Source organism: Anabrus simplex, chromosome 1 (assembly GCF_040414725.1).
Source record: "Anabrus simplex isolate iqAnaSimp1 chromosome 1, ASM4041472v1, whole genome shotgun sequence".
Lineage (NCBI taxonomy): Eukaryota > Metazoa > Arthropoda > Insecta > Orthoptera > Tettigoniidae > Anabrus > Anabrus simplex.
The window spans coordinates 1,070,613,666-1,070,631,408 of NC_090265.1; the positions used below are offsets into that span (position 1 = coordinate 1,070,613,666).

General features: G+C 41.0%; 1 protein-coding gene across 20 annotated transcripts in view; it reads left to right on the forward strand.

The window, feature by feature from the left end:
• Tm1 (tropomyosin 1) overlaps positions 1–17,743 on the forward strand; it is a 114,260-nt gene that overhangs the window by 37,190 nt on the left and 59,327 nt on the right. Inside the window, exon 1 of one of the 20 annotated variants that reach the window (XR_010858578.2) lies at positions 14,307–14,957. The exons of 7 other annotated variants lie outside the window; for them this stretch is intronic. Coding sequence is in view for 9 of the 13 variants with exons in the window: in XM_067137146.2 (XP_066993247.1) it covers positions 14,385–14,957 (573 nt within the window). In the remaining 4 variants the exon portion in view is untranslated. Of the gene's footprint in view, positions 1–14,306; positions 14,958–17,477; positions 17,720–17,743 lie in introns of those variants that run through there. 12 more of the 20 variants (XM_067137146.2, XR_010858579.2, XM_067137145.2 and 9 more) reach the window with 12 other exon arrangements.

The following is a 17,743-nucleotide window of genomic DNA, read 5'->3' on the forward strand; positions in this document are numbered from 1 at the left end:
AACATTTTGAAAAGGGCATCTTACACTCCAAACTGGATATCACAGTTAAAGCCAAATGGAGGTAGTATTGAATTTTGATTTGCCGAAATGCTTTCCTTGTGGTAGTAGCATATACTATCATCAGCGTTATTACATCGTAGGCCTACTATAGAACTGGAATAAAACAAAAAAATCAACTATAGTCTCTGCAATGAGTTATTTTTATTGCATTGTATCTTATCTGTTTCTGTATATGTAGTTAGGTGTGTCTGTAACCGTTGAATCAAGGATCAGTGTAGGTGTTCTATTATACTGTGAGAGAATTGATCTCAATACTTTCCCTCAGGAATGTGTGTGGGGAATAAACTTCACTTTGGAAAGTCCCTCAGATTGCCTAACTATGCAACTTCGCATTGCTATCACGGACACGAGTTAATGAATGTGACAAATGTTTGTAGCTTCGGAGTGATTACTTTTCAGCACTTCTTAAACTTTTCAGTCCCAAAGAAATGATTGCCGTCGCACAACTTGGAAAAGCTGTTTATTCATAATATTTAGGGAGGAGAAATGAGACGCAATCGTGATTTTTTTATTTTACTCTTGCATGCAATTTTACACCAGTAATAATGGACAGATATAACAGACAAATTTTAATACAAATTTAACTTAAAACAACCATACAAATTAAACACTATTAAAAAATTATAATAACATCCATCATGCATATTCAAAATGATTAGAAATGGCAAGTTGTAACATCATGAATGACTATGGACATGTGAAAATGAAAATCCACAGTTTGTTTCCAGTCATTCTACCGGGTCAGGAATGGAATGAATGAAGCCCCCATCTAGCGGTGAGGATAGGAAATGTGCCGGCTGCCGAAGCCTGTCGCATTCCTCTGGGGCAATGATAAATGACTGACAGCTGAAATGAAATGTTAATGGAGAGTGTTGCTGGTATGAAAAATGACAGGGACAACCGGAGTACCCGGAGAAAATCCTGTTCCGCCTCCGCTTTGTCCAACACAAATCTCACATGAAATGACCGGGATTTGAACCACGGTATCCAGCGGTGAATTATGGACATGTATCATATGTAAATTTATCATACATATTTAACTATAATCGAAGGAAAGCAAAGTCATCTCCGTACAGGCCATGAAGGCCCTGGGAGGAGTGGGAGGTCAAGGCTTCCACTATCCATAACCTCGGTACTTAATGGGTTAGAGTGCTTAGCTTTGCGCCCGGCCGCCTTTGCCCCCAGGAATTAACCTGGTACTCATTTTTGGTGTATGCTGAGTGAACATCAGGGCCATGTGCACATCCGGAAGTGGAAATCTCGTTTCTTAATTTTTCGAGTTCCTGACGGGAATCAAACCTACGTCCTTCCGGGCAAACCAAGCACACCTTTACCGCCTCGGCCAGGCAGCCCCTGTTTAACTATAAACCACCACAAAATATAAGTAAACTGAAGCAAATAATACTGAACATTTGTTAAACTCTTGCATCCCTGGTTTCTACGCTTTGATCGATTCTTTTGTTCTTTGTCCATCATTTGAGGTAGGTGTGCAGCCATCGCAGTTCTTACTTGACGACGAGGCGGCAGTGGTGTTGGAACACGAGGCCTTTTCCTTCTGTCTTCCTCCAATTCATAAAAGCAGATAATAATAAGAGTGAGAATAATATGGATAACATTATTAACTGTTGTTGAAAATCAATAAGTCCGCCTCTGTGGTATAGTGGTTAGTGTGCTTAGCTGCCACCCCCGGAGGCCCGGGTTCGATTCCCGGCTCTGCCACGAAATTTGAAAAGTGGTACGAAGGCTGGAACGGGGTCCACTCAGCCTCGGGAGGTCAGCTGAGTAGAGGTGGGTTCCATTCCCACCGCAGCCATCCTGGAAGTGGTTTTTCGTGGTTTCCCACTTCTCCTCCAGGCAAATGCCGGGATGGTACCTAAATTAAGGCCACGGCCGCTTCCTTCCCTCTTCCTTGTCCATCCTTTCCAATCTTCCCATCCCCCCCCCCCGCAAGGCCCCTGTTCAGCATAGCAGGTGAGGCTGCCTGGGCGAGGTACTAGTCATCCTCCCCAGTTTTATCCCCCGACCCAGAGTCTGAAGCTCCAGGACACTGCCCTTGAGGCGGTAGAGGTGGGATCCCTCGCTGAGTCCGAGGGAAAAACCGACCCTGGAGGGTAAACAGATAAGAAGAAGAAGAAGTAGAAGAAGAAGAAGAATCTCTGTACGACACCGGATTGCTGTGAACTATTTCTACTTTTCTTGCAGTTTATCCAGAACTCAGAAGTAAAATTCACGTCAGTATTTTTGATAAAACCGTTAAGTGCACTATGATTAGACCAAGTTTTAGAGGTAGAGGTAAAAATAAATGTGTTTGAATAGTTCAATTATGTTGTATAGTATATAAACTTAATTTTGATTCGATCTGTTTACATTCAGGGGTAAATAGTAACAGTACGATTCTCTTTTTTTTTATTTTCGTGTTTCCAACTCTTATCCCGTTTCTCTACGTGGTCGTGTATGAACACTGCGGAGAGATTTGGAACTGAACCCGGGCTTTAGGCACGCAATCTGGTGATACTGTATATCACCGGATCTCTTAAACCTGTCGGCCAACATTCTGATGGTGAAAATGTTATCTATCAACGGGACTCGAACTGGCTAACCACGGTGTCAGACTATATAGACTTAACGCCATAACGATCATGGCCACGGCGGGCACAAACATTAATGTTAATGATATAAATATCGTAAGCGTCTAATATTTTCATATAGAAATATAATGAGGTATTTCAGTCTAATTAAAAAAAAGTTAAATGAAACACAAGGACATAGAGCCAAGAGAACATATTAAATAAAAAAAGAGCTATTGAATGAAATACAACTTGTAAAATGCTATTCAAATACAAAAAATCTGATGTATTTGATGTGAAAGAATATCACTTGAATTTACGAATCTTTATCATATTGGTTACGGTTAAATTATACTACGTGGATGTTAGGGACGGGATATAACTGATTATAAATCGTTTGTTTATCGCTGTTAATTAATATAGTAAAGCAAAGCTAGCTTGAACATAGTCTGCAGTATCAAGATGTCCTTTCAGCTCGCTACTGAGTTACCATTCCCTACCCACCGCTGTCAGTGCTTGGCCCAGCTCCAGCTACTGGAGATAACCTTCAAGTAAGGAGCGTAGGATACAGGTAGGTCATTGACAGAAAATGGAAAGTCTTACTTCTACGTGAGTAGAAAGCACATTCCATAGCACAGGGTTTTATGCAAAGTATGATATGCGACGAGTTATTATAAACTTATTTATTTATTTGCTACCTGTTTGATGTCGCATGACATAGATGGGTTTCCGGCGACTATAGAATAGGAAAAGGTTAGGATTGAGAAAGTGGCGGTCATGGCTTTAATGATGGTACAGTCCTAGTATTTGCCAGTTGGAAAAATGGAGTACGATAATCTACTATATCCTGAATGCAAACTTAGAGTTACGTGACTATTACCACGTAGTTAACTCGGTCGTTAATTGGTTCTTCCACATTAGGAACTAGTCCCACGTTTGCTCATTAACACTGTATACCAACGTCCACAGAAAAGTCCAATTGCGCGTGGTATTGTAAAATCAGTTTCTAAAGCTTTATATGATATGTAGATGGTTTCAACTTGAAGTAAGGTACTTCCCTTGTATGCAAAAATCAAGAGAGAACACAGCTGTGATAACTGTTGTTTCCTGACTCAGATTTTCTTCATTATCGTGGAGTGCTAAGTATAACTTGCTTTACGTCGCACCGACACAGGCGACGATGGGACAGGAAAGGACTAAGAGTAGGAAGGAATCGACCATGGCTTTGTCTAAGGTACAACCTGGTGTGAAAATGGGGAAACCACGGAAAACCATCTTCAGGGCTGCCGACAGCGGAGTTCGAACCCACTATCTCCCGAATGCAAGCTCACAGCTATGCGACCCAAACCGCACGGCCAGCTGACTCTGTTAGTGCAAATTAAGTTGTCCTTTTACGATAATGGGTATCACACCTATAACGATCATCTTAACTTTCTCTTTCACGATCACGGTCTGTATATCTGTGATCGATGAACAACTGTTGATGACAGAGTCTCTCGCATGACTTATGATCCAATAAATATTTGGAAAAGCAACTGCAAATTGCAAAAGAGACGAAATGAAACTGAACATTTCTCTGCTGGATTCCGGGTTGGAATTTTTACCTGAAAAATCAACGTGGCATCCGTAAACTCTCCATCCCAAATTCCAAATGGGCGGGGTTAGCTCCAGTGAACCCAGAAGTATCTGGGTTAAGCTGAAGAAATTTTTTAGTGGGTTTTGTGTCATTTGCATTTTAGAACGCAGCAGTGCGGGAAAGCGCGAAGAGATTAGCAAAAGAGCGATCTTACATACATAACACACATAATATACGTTAATAACCTAGGTAGTTACCGGGCGAGTTGGCCGTGCGGTTAGGAGCGCGCAGCTGTGAGCTTGCATCCGGGAGATAGTGGGTTCGAACCGCACTGTCGGCAGCCGTGAAGATGGTTTTCCGTGCAAAAGAAGACAGAAAATAAAGTAAAAGGCTTGCGGGCTGAACAGCGGTCGCCTTGTAGGCCATGGTCCATCAGAGCTAGGGCTCTCTAAAGCCTTAATCAGGCCTATAGCGTCATGCAGTTTGGTTTGGATCTCTGTAGCTACCTCAAGCAATGGAAAACTGGTTAAAACTGGATTTAAAAATATTCTTCATCTAGTCAATTTATCAAATAGAATGATTTAGAATGATTTTAAGTTCAGTGAGTTAAGTAAGTAGCGGTGTAGAAGTAGCGGTGCCAGCCCCTTACGCAGAATTACCAGGGATTTTAATTGTGTACGGAGGGCTGGAACGAGGTGCACTCAGATTCGTGAGACCAACTGAGAAGCTATCTGATACGGAGGCAGTGGACCCGACAAGAAAGCTAAGTAATAGGGCTAAGGCTGACCACGTGGCACTCCAGTATCTGCATGCCATCTCGCTGGGCAGCATTCATTTTGGCAGGCCAAGGCCCTAATGGGCTATAGTGTCACTGGTTTGTTTCGGGTTTATTTACGTTAAGTACACTTTCCGACAGTTGTATATTTCTGTTGTTTAAGAAGCACATTTTCGTCACAAAGAAAATGTGGTTAAAAGTCCTTCCCATAGAAAATAAGGGCTTGCAACCTAGAGAGTGGCGACTTCGGGAACTCAGCTGAGTCTAGTAGGTATATTGTTTCTTCTCACTAGACCTCGTACCTTATCTTTCATCATTATTGTCTGATCTCCCTTGGTCACCGCTCCTTCTCCTCCGGCTTCGACGGTATTACGTTTGTGCAGTGTAGAGAGCCTTTAATTTCCACACCTACAATAGTCCTTCTCTTTTTCTTCGGGAGATAGTGTATTTGAAATCCACCGAAGACAGCCCTGAACATGGTTTTTCGTGGTTTTTCACTTTTTTGCTAGTTGCTTTACGTCGCACCGACACAGATAGGTCTTATGACGACGATGGGACAGGAAAGGGCTAGGAGGGGGAAGGAAGCGGCCGTGGCCTTAATTAAGGTACAGCCCCAGCATTTGCCTGATGTGAAAATGGGAAACCACGGAAAACCATTTTCAGGGCTGCCGACAGTGGGGTTCGAACCTACTATCTCCCGAATACTGGATACTGGCCGCACTTACGCGACTGCAGCTATCGAGCTCGGTGTTTTTCACTTTCATACTAAGCAACATCGGATTTTATCTCAATTTAAGGCTACAAGCGCTTCCTTCTCGATCTTAGACCTTCCCAGTGCCGCTGAAAATCTACACGTGTTAGGGCGACGTTCACTGTCCAGAATCGAGTGAGTTGGCTTCGCGATACGAGTCGTGAAACTGGATTGTGAAGATGGTGGATTGTAACCTCACCGCCAGCAACCCCGAAGAAGGTTTTACTTGGTTTACCATTTTCACACTGGGCAAATACCAGGGCTGTATTTTGATTAAGGCCACAGACGATTTCTTCTCAGTTCTAACCGTCTCATTTCCTAGCGTCACCGCAGACCTATCTATATGTGTTAAGGTGCCGTTAAACAACTTCCAAAAAATAAGAATTACAAAAAAAAAAAAAAAAAAAAAAAAAAAAAGACTTGCGTCCTTTGGTGTCCATTCTGAAAGCCTCTTTAAATGTCTGTAGCGCGGCCACGAATCTCTAATCGCAGTAGATCTCCGTGTGCTCTAATGCAGATTCTACCCATTCTGCCCATGTGTCCAGTCGGCTGGGATTGCATAAACCATTGATTGCCTTCAAAATAAAGAAAAAAACTTACAGGATTACATATAAGTTTGTCAGATATTCGCCGAACCAACTAACAGATTTCAGTAAGCCTCAAACCCGGGGCAGTTATTCCTTATTTTAAAGTTAAGCCTACACATCTTACTGATGTGTATACTGATATGAATTATTCACAACTGGAACGACATTACACATTCTTTCATCGGTGTAGTAATTCTTATCAAGAGCTTTCTCTGTTTGCTATATTCCAGTAGTGATTTTGTTCTCTTCAAACATACACTGAAATGGTATCTAGCACTCGCTTTGTCACACAGTTTACACATAGAATCCTGCGATGGTTCATGGTATTTTGGTCTCCTGCAAACTTCATGATGAAATCCGTGCACTGCTAGTCTTGTTATTGTGATGCGTAGTTTGTTGTTAGGTTCTGCCCAGTTTCGGTTAATCACGACATCAGTTGTATAGAATTCTGACTCTATCTTCCCACGGTTTTCTTGCCTGCCCCTTCTTAGTTGAGTTTCTTGTCGTGTAGAAGGTAGAGAGTGAGCCTCGTGCGTAAGTTTTCTGCGAGGTATTTTTCTCGGACGAGCTCGTATGCTAGTCTTTGAGACTCACATTGTTGCTTTCAGGAATCTTGCTTTCACACTTTCAATTAATTTTAGATCGTTATATTTGAGGGTGTGATGATGATGATGATAATGAGGTAGGAAAGAGTGTGAGACCTGGAGACGGCACATAGCCCACTCCTGTCGAATAACACAAGTGACCATGGTTATTAAGGCGTCAGAGGTGGTGGTATATAATTTCTAATCACTAGGTTGCGTACCAGAAGCCTGGAAGATGGTTTTCCATTGGCTCCCATTTTCACATTAGGCAAATGCAGGGGCTAATATACACACCCAATTCGCAATCTGCCCATGGGCGTCAGATAGAAAGACCTGCACCAGTCCTCTCCGGAGGCTACAATCAATCAATCAATCAATCAATCAATCAATCAATCAATCAATCAATCAATCAATCAATCAATCAATCAATCAATCAATCAATCAATCAATCAATCAATCAATCAATCAATCAATCAATCAATCAATCAATCAATCAATCAATCAATCAATCAATCAATCAATCAAGGGTAAGCTACTAACCCTTCCTTCCCAGTCCTATCCTTTTCCTATCCTAACGTCACCGACAACCTACATAATGTTGGTGAGATGTTAAAACTGTTAAAAAAAATTACGGTACTACAGCATTTTCAGAAGTTTCACTATAGTTTAAGAAATAGTCGTAAAGTACGCAAAAGTAAATAAAAAACTTAGATTTGTCAGCATGCATGCGATAAGGGATTCCTTGATATTCTTACATTCGTAGTACTATTTTTCTTTGAAGTCAAAGGAGATTCCGTAGGCACTGACTGTTGTCTATACGTATATTAATTTAATAAATTTACTCACATATTTAAAACAGAACGGGGTCCACTCAGCCTCGGAAGGTCAACTGAGTAGAGGTGGGTTCGATTCCCACCTCACGCATCCTCGAAGTGGTTCTCCGTGGTTTCCCACTTCTCCTCGAGGCAAATGCCGGGATGGTACCTACCTTAAGACCAGGGCCGCTTCCTTCCCTCTTCATTGTCTATCCCTTCCCATCCCCTTCCAAGGCCCTTGATCAGTATAGCAGGTGAGGCCGCTTAGGCGAGGTACTGGTCCTCCTCCCCAGTTTTATCCCCGACCCAAAGTCTCACGCTCCAGGACACTGCCCTTGAGGAGGTAAAGGTGGGGACTAGTGACGGGATAATGGAATACTTTTAACAATCGAATACCCTCCATCCGATTATTTAGGTAATCGAATAAATAATCGAATGAGTTTCAAATACAATTCAGTTGTATCGCATAGAATATTTGGATGCGTCATGAATCAATTTTTCGGTTTAAGTGTGTCGGATAGATAATCGATTGAAACAAGCGAATAGATGAACTCTTCTAAAAAATAAAATAACTCCTTTTTCCAAACGTATCACCAAATGTTGAAACTATTTAAAAAACGAGTGAATTAAGTGTTTTAATAACATCACTTTTCAGTCGATTATTTCGAAAGCATTCACAATTCAATTACCTCATTCATTCGAATGCAGTTCCGAATAAATAATCGAAAAATAATCGAATGGAGAAAAATATTCACTATTCGATTGCCTTATTCATTCAAATGGAGTTTCGAATGACTAATAATCGATAAATAATAGAATGGGAAATATTATAATCGAATAACATGAAATAATCGAATATAATTAAATAATCGAATAAGCGATTATTTTGTATTCGATTATCCCATCATTGGTGGGAACCTTCGCTGAGTCCCAGGGAAAAACCAACCCTGGAGGGTAAACTGGTTAAGAAAGAAAGAAAGAAAGATTTAACACACAATGCTTGTATTAACAAAATCAGTCACTTAGGCTAATTTATCGCATAATCTGAAACAAGCAAACTTATATTCTATGACTATTGATGTAGTGATCATAGCCACAGACCTTTGGTTTTACGTCGAATTCCCAACACAGGGACATATTTTTCTTGAAGAAATTCCACTTGTATTGATCGGGATTCGAACTGCGGTCATCTTGGTAAAAATCCAGTGTGGATATCACTAGGCTTCTATGTTTCTGTAACTGAGATAAGTTTATAATTACGTGGCGTGGGTTACTTTAGTGACGTCCTGTTTTGTGAATCATGGGTAACGATTGAATTGTTAAGTGGTCTTGAGAGTCAGGATACGAGTTGCTGTGGAATAGGAGTCTTGGACATATTCTGAGTCATGGCTCTCCTTGTGTTCAGGCAGCTATACAATCCACCGGTGGTCCCTAACCCGTTAGACGAGAGATTCTCACTGGGACTATGTGAACGTAGGGTAGCATCCTGCTTCACAAAATTTACCGTTCTCAGATTATTTTAAGCAAGCCTCGGACCTATGGCAGTATCAGACTCTTGCTTCCATTTGAAAGGCGAGGGTTTCCGTAGAAATAACTTGGCGAATGAAATGGAAGCCAATGGGGAGCTATCAAGTAGAATTGACTAGGTCAGGAAAGAGGATGGTCTGGATATGCTAGGAGTCAATAATGTTTGGGTAAGGAGAGAGAACAAGGAAGAGATAGGAGGTTACAATGTCCTTAACAGGTGTTAAAAAGTGAAAGGCAGAGTGTGAGGTAGGACTCTTCGTTAGGAATACTATTTTTTAGTTTTCTGTTAGGCACATAAATGAACGAATGATGTGGGTAGATGTAGCAGTTGGACGAATTAGGACCATAATGGTCTCAATGGATTCACCACGGTAGGGTACATTTGAAGATGATGATGTCAAGTTTTATGAATCACTGAGTGACATCGTAGTCAGGGTCAGTAGCAAGAGTAGGATAGTGCAGTTGGCCGATTTCAATGCGAGAGTTGGAAATAAAACGGAAGGATATGAGAAGGTGATGAGTAAATGTGGTGAAGATACGGAAACTAACAGGAATGGAAAGAGTTTGCTGCACTTCAATACTGGTATGGAATTAGCAGTTACGATACATCTTTCAAGCATACGGCTATTTACCGTTACACGTGGGAAACATCCATCAGACTATATCATAACCAACTTCTGTTAGGAATGTGTGGATATTCCGTGGTAATTTCGATGCCAAAGACCACTACCTGATTTGTAGCGGACTGTCTCTAGGCCTAGACAGAGTGAACTCTGTCTGCAGACGAATAAGGGTAGAGAATCTGCAGAACGTGGAAATTAGACAGAAGTAGGCCTATATAGATATGATTAGTGAAACGTTTCGACAATAGACAGTAAACTGGTTCAAGATAGGGTCTATAAGAGAATGGATGTCATATTAGTAATAACAGCTAAGGAATGCCTAGGAACAAGTGCGTGTAAAGATGGGAAAAAGCTAATATATTGGTGCAATGACGAAGTGAGCGCAGCTTGCAAACGTGAAGAGAAGGCGTATAGGATATGGCTCCAAACAAAGAGTGATGCAGACAGGGAATTGTACTTAGATGAAAGAAATAGAGCGAATGTTTTTGTTGAATTCAAGGAGAAATCATAAGAAGATTTCAGTAATAACCTAGAAAGGCTTGGTGAAGTGTCAGGGAAACCTTTCTGGACAGTATATAAAGGGAGGAAAAAAAGGAAAAGAATTGTGTTTTGGGTAAATAAGGTGAACTCATAGTAGATCCCAGGGAATTACTCGATAGTTGTCCGGCTCCTTGGCTAAATGGTCAGCGTAGTGCTCTTCGGTTCAGAGGGTCCCGAATTCGATTCCCGGGTGAGTTGGAGATTTTAACCTTAAATGGTTAATTCCATTGGCCTGGGGACTAAGTGTTTATATTGTCCCCCAACATCCCTTTAACTCACACACCACATACAATGCTATTCTCCTCTACATTAACACGCAGTATCCTAAACGCGGCAAATGCCTCTCGCACTCGTCGGAGGGTCTGCCTTACGTGGAAGTAATATTTTGAAAATCTCAATCTTCTGTTCACGCTGCGAACAGCCGAGCTCATGGGGAGGTGAATGTTAGTGAAATTAGCTCGAGGAAGTGGAGATGATGGTAAATACATGGTAAAAACACTCCATTGTCATAAAACATTTCCCTGTGTGTGGGAGCGGTAGAATAACAACCACGGTATTCCCTGCCTGTCGTAAGAGGTGACTAAAAAGGCCCCATGGACTCAACCTGGGAGCGTGAATTGGCAATCACGGGGCCCATAGCTGCGTCCCGGCATTGCTTCTACATACTTGTATCAAGCTCCTCATCTTCATCTATCCTATCCGACCGCCCTTGGTCAACTCTTGTTCTTTTCCGACCCCGGCGGCATTTGAGCATTCGAGGCCTAGGGAGTCTTTCATTTTCACGCCCTTCGCTCTTGTCTCTGTGGCCGATACCTTCATTTTTCGAAGTGTCGGATCCCTTCCACTGATGGTTGCCCAGTTGCACTTCCTCTTGAAACAATAATCACCACCACCACCACCACCACCTTATCATAAAGTAGCAGAAATTAGACCTGAAATGGTGAAATATAATGGGAGGGCAGGCATAAAATTGCTTCACAGAATAAAAAGATTGGCGTGGAATGTTAACAAGATACTTTCTGATTGAACGAAGGCAGTAATTCCACATATCTATAAGCAAGGGAACAGGAAGAATTGGAGTAACTATCGAGGTATTTTATTGATCAGTATACCAGGTAAGGCGTTCACTAGTATTTTGGAAGGGAGGGTGCAATCAGTAGTTGAGAATAAGTTGGATGAAAACCAGTGTGGTTTTAGACCACAGAGGGGCTGTCGTGATCAGATTTTCAGTATGCGCCAGGTAAGTGAAAAATGCTATGAGAGGAATAGACAGTAATGTTTATGTTTCGTAGATCTAGAGAAGGCATATGACGGAGTACCACGGGAAAATATGTTAGCCGTACTGAGGGATTACGGGACTAAGAGTAGTTTATTAAAAGCAATCGAAGGCATTTATGTTGACAATTGGGCTATAGTGATAATTGATGGTAGAATGAGTTCTTGGTCAAAGGTACTAACAGGGGTTAGACAAGGCTGCAATATTTCACCTTTATTGTTCATAATTTACATGGATCATCTACTGAAATGTATAAAGTCGCAGGAAGGAATTCAGTTTGATGGAACTGTGGTAAGCATTTTGACCTATACCGACGACTTGGTCTTAATAACAGACTGTGCTGAAAGCCTGCAATCTGTGATATTGGACCTTAAAAATAGGTACAGTGAGTATGATATGAAAATGAGCATTTCCAAGATTGAAGTGATGTCAGTAGGGAAGAAACCTAAGATAATTGAATGTCAGGTTGGGAATACAAAACTGTAACGGGTAGATGATTTCAGGTATTGTTCAGCTCCATGGCTAAATGATTGGCGTGCTGGCCTTTGGTCCAAGGTTCGATTCCCGGCCGGGTCGGGGATTTTAACTTTCATTGGTTAATTTCGATGGTTCGGGGGCTAGGTCTGTGTGCCGTCTTCAGCATTAGAATTCGTCATAGGTCGGGTCCCAATCTCACAGAAGCGCAGGTTGCCTAACAGGCGTCAGCTCGAAAGACTTGCACCAGGCCTCTCTATAGGCCACACGCCATTATTATTATTATTATTATTATTATTATTATTATTATTATTATTATTATTATTATGTGTATTCTCCCAGAATGGTAGTAGGCCTATAGTGAGAGATATTGAATCAAGGTGCAGCAAAGCTAATGCAGTGAGCTCACAGTTGCGGTCAACAGTATTCTGTAAGAAAGGAGTCAGCTCTCGGACGGAACTTTTACACCTGTCTGTTTTCAGACCAACTTTGCTGTTCGGGAGTGAAAGCTGGATGGGATCTGGATATCTCAGGATATTATTAAGTTAAAAATAACAGACATTAAAGTAGCGATAATGATTGCTGGCTCAAACAGTTGGAAACAACGGTAGGAGGGTACTCGGAAGTAGGAGATAGAGGCTGTTAGGAATGAACTCCCTGGATGAAGCGGTACGCTTAAACCAGCTTCGGTGGTGGTGTCATATGAGGCGAATTGAGTAGGATGTGTTTTCCTGGAGAATAATGGGCTCGGTAATGGAGGGTAAGATAAGTAGAGGGAGACCAAGACAACGATGGTTAAAGACTCATTTTCTAATGATGTAAAGATGTGCAGTATGGAACTAAACGAGGCCACAGAGCTAGTTACAAGTAGAGTGTTGTGGAGGTGTTAAGTAAATTCACAAAGGCTTGCAGGCTGAACGCTGAAAGGCATAACAGTCTATGACGTATGTATGTATGTATGTATGTATGTATGTATGTATGTATATACTGTTACTTAACAGTACTTATACACATTGTAATTCATGTGCAAGTGTGGTTGCATGACATTTAAAAAAAAATCACATTGACCTGGAATAGAATCACTCCTGATTTTTCTCACAGTTCATGTACTAGCACGTATAACTTTGGAGGTGGTTTCTGTTTTACTTAGAAGGTCCCTAGGACGAATTAACTGATCTAAGCACAACTTAATCAGAGGCGACAAGGAGGTTAGTGGAAAAAAGGGTTACCGAGAGAGTTGGCCGTGCGGTTAGGGTCGCGTAGCTGTGAGCTTGCATTCGGGAAATAATGGGTTCGAATCTCACTATCAGCATCCCTGAAGGTGGTTTTCCATGGTTTCCCATTTTCATACCAGGCACATACTGGGGCTGTACCTTAGTTAAGGCCACGGTCGCTACCTTTCATATCCTAGCCCTTTCCCATCTTTGCGCCGCCCAAAACATGCAATTTGTCAGTGCGACGTTAAACCACCAAAAATAAAATACAAAATAAAAGAGTTACTCATGCAAAGAGGGAGCGAGGAGAAATGTATCCCAAATCTACCATGAATTGTGATGAATCTTTCACTATAAGCGCGTTTGTTTGGATTGTGTTGTTCCTCCCTCGCATGCTTTTGCAGGATACTGAATGTGTAAAAGAACTTGCCGAAGCTACATGACAGGGCATAATTTTCAATTACAATAATGTATGTCTAGTTCAGAAGATGTGAAATACGCTATACGAGCAGTGTATGTAGAGAGTTTCAATTATTTCGCCGGTTACAGAATAATTCTCGTCGAATCGCTCTCAGCAGTAGCTGCAGGAGCAGCAAGAGGTAACGTTATCCGTCTATTTCTGTACCCCAGGATCGCGGATGATAAAAATAACGCATGATCCGCGTTCTACTTCCTCCGCGCAGCCAAATACGGACCAGATGAGAAAATATGCCAACATGTTTCTGATGGAAGTTATACAGGAGCTTTATTATTTAGCAGTAATTATTTAAAAAAATAAGGCACTCTGACTACGATCAGATAGGAAATTGAAAGAAGCGGGCGAATTGTATGTGTTAGGAAGCTGCGCAGTAGTCAAGTAGGGAGTGAGTGAGTGATCACACTCTGCTCGCCAGACAGCGCCATGAGTTAAAGTATATCCAACCTTTTAACAGTTAGTAGCTAGTTTTGCCGTGTGGTAGCGCGTGCTGCCACGAGCGCTCTGTCTTCAGTTCAAGATGGCAGGGACGTAGTGTTGATGGTGGTGATTATGGCTGACAATAACACGCCAAAACGTGGGCTTCATTCTACACCGTCATCATCAAGAGGACGTGGCATCCCTCATATTAGTGACCAGCGACCTTCTTCGCTCTCTCTGGAACTTCCTCGACCATCTTCCAGTAATGTTTCGTCAAATAGGACAAGTTTGGTGGAAAGAAATAGAGCTAGACGAAGGACTGCAGGAGCGAACAAGGATAGTGACAGTAGTGTTGTAACATTAAGTCCGGCAAATAGTGAACAAGATGTGACAAGTTCTCCTGTGATCGCTGACAGTGATGTGAGGGATCTTGGTGTACGTTCCGAAGCAGATGGCAGTAGCCACAGTGATGAGGAAGAAAACCAAGACCCTGAAATTGAAGAACTAGCACGACTACGATGTTCTAGCGAAAGAACTGAAGTCATAGCGGAACGTGAAACTCGTCGAAGAAGAAGATGTGCCGATTACCCTGGATTTGCTTTTGGTTCTTCAATATTCGGTTCCGATACGCTTATGAAATTCAACATAATACGAAACGAACTGCAAAATATTAAAAACTCACAGCTCAAAAGGGTTAGTATACTCTGTTCATGACTAAGAAGTGCACTCAGTTGCGAGAATACGTAAACTTCGCGTTTAAAAATCATAATTTCATGTTCTGAGTCAGTGTCAGCTGATCCTCTGTAGTGTGTCAGGCGCGTGCTGGCAAACTTTCTGAAGTTTCATCTCGTATCACTCAGTCGCTGCCTTCAGCTGCATACTTATTTCGTGTCGTAAGTGTTCACGTGACTTACGGGGGAGGAGCATATGTTGGCGTTTTATTTGTGTGGGAGTGGCTAAGATAATGACAATTGAAGGAACGCATGCGACCTGTCCTTTTATGAGTCAAATTTGTATTATTTCACATTTTTCTCGTAATTCTCAACTGACATGAATGACAGTAATTTCATGTCCGCGTGTAGATTTAATTTTGGATCACTTTTTGGAACATGCTGGGACAAAGAATGCGATTTTGTAACTGTTTAAGTAATTATTAGGTTTTTGTAAGTACCGGTAGGCCCTATGTAATAAACAAATCTGAGCAGAATGATTGAGATTTATGAATGAAGCAATTTGACCTCAGTGTGATAAAAAGGATGATTAGGTGATATGGCAGAAATTTATCGCGCGCAATATCTGCGATCTATTCAGTACCTGGGAAATAATGATTATATCATAATAAGAACGGTGCTTCAGAATTTTATGACTGGTGGAAAATGGCTCAAGCTGACCATTCATCCTAACAAAACTCCATGGTACTTCGCTTAATCTTTGAAGTTTGGACCTCCTATTTAGAATTTTTATTCTCCATAATTTCGTCGTGTGATTGAGAATCATCATAAGTAACTACTGATCACTAAATATTGTAAAAATTGTGGGTAATTTATATCCATCTCCATATTTTCCTATGAGAGGCTTGCTGTGGTTTGACTTCGGTGCCGCGCTCGATAAGGCAGTAATATTCCCCTTCCACTGGCCTTCTGAGCATACCCATAAAAGGCGAATCACTGACGCAGGCAACTAGACGTCGGCACGATTTTTTTCTTGTTAGTTGTCTTGTCTGCTTTCACTTAATGAATCATGCCGAAAAGCTGACAGTTTAACGATTTAAGGTTTGCTCATGCAAACTTACTAATTCTTCCTGACTTCTTTTTTTTTTAAATACCATGGATATGACTTATATTACTTAAAAAAAGAATACTTTAACCAACGTTGCGATTTATCATCATCAGCTTTATGCTTTTGACGTTATAGATACTGCCTTCTGTCATATTACGAAACATATTCTTGAACGTTATATATGGCAGAACACGTTGTTTTTACTGGTACGTAAAATAACTCCTGCGGGACTGAATTCCGGCACCTCGGCGTCTCCGAAAACCGTAAAAGTAGTTAGTGGGACGTAAAGCAAATATTATTATTATTGTTATTATTATTAGAGCACGTTGTTAAAATTACTTATGAAAGCGAATGTAGTGAAAGAAAAACACCGAATTCGGAGTGTTCTTAAATTCCTTTTTTAATTTTGAACACTGTCCCTTCAGGACACGGTGGCTATTATACCTTCTTGTACAACAATCACCCCATCGGCATTTACCTTCATTGTTGGCAGTGTTTTTACTACGGTTGTATTTTCTTCGCGAGTACCCATTCTGGATGAAATTTTTTTTTTCTTCTGGTCGACATGTAAAGGAAATTACTGAGATCAATTCCTACTAATTGTGAACGGAGCAAATTGATTTTTTTTTTTTTTTTTTTAGCGAAGATAACTTTCAAAAGTATTTTGTGGCTTTCGTTCTTTATAATTTTCATGGGCTCATATAGGTAACTTCCAAGTTTCTATTAACATAATTTCGTTTTATGACTTCATTTTTCACATACGTTCGATTTTTATATCTCAAGAAATATAAATACATATACAATACATATATAAAGGATGGATAATGCGAGTTATTCATCGAGCCTCACCATTGTCTTTTAAGTTGGCAACACTAAAACGAAAGTTGTAGACAGATTTCGTCTCTCAAGGACGTTGCTTTAAGTCGATTCTGCAGTTAATTATAGGTGTATCATGTATTTATATTATTTGTAAAATTACGGCGACGTTTCAGGATACAGTGTGAATTATGTACCGTATCCATTGTTGATGATCGTTATTTAGAATGCTATTCCTTTTGCCAATCGATTACCGGATGTTTCATTCTGATATAATGTTTTGTTATATCAGATAATGAGATGAAATCCTTGTATCCTTTTTTGTGATTTACGATTTTTTTTCATTAGATATATTTTCATTTACATTAACACAGGTATGCAAGTCCCCTCTCCTGCCCCCTTGCCCCGCCCATATTGCGGATTGATATCTTGTCAAGTGTCAGATTATATTATTGTCGAACCATTTTCGAACGTAATTTTTATACACACTGAAAATTAATTATAATACATTATTTTATTTTGTCTTATTTATATAGTTTCTCACCACGTGTTTGAAGGGTCACGCAGGAAGAACTACTTTCACAACCACCTTGCGTAGTATGGAGCTGTATGCTTCCGCGCGGGCGCACACTTGTTCGGGTACCACCATCTTGTGCTAGTCTTTCTCTGGTGTGTTGTGAAGTGTACGCGTGCTTTGTATAAAATATTTTGTCATAATGACGACAAACGTGCAACAAGGTACTCTCCTAGATGTTCTCAAGAAGAAAATGAGGCAGACGAAGGAGGAAATGGAGAAATATAAGGACGAATGCGAAGAATTCCATAAGCGGTTGCAGGTTGAGATAATGCGGCGGGAGGAAGTGAGTACTGCATCAGGATTCTTG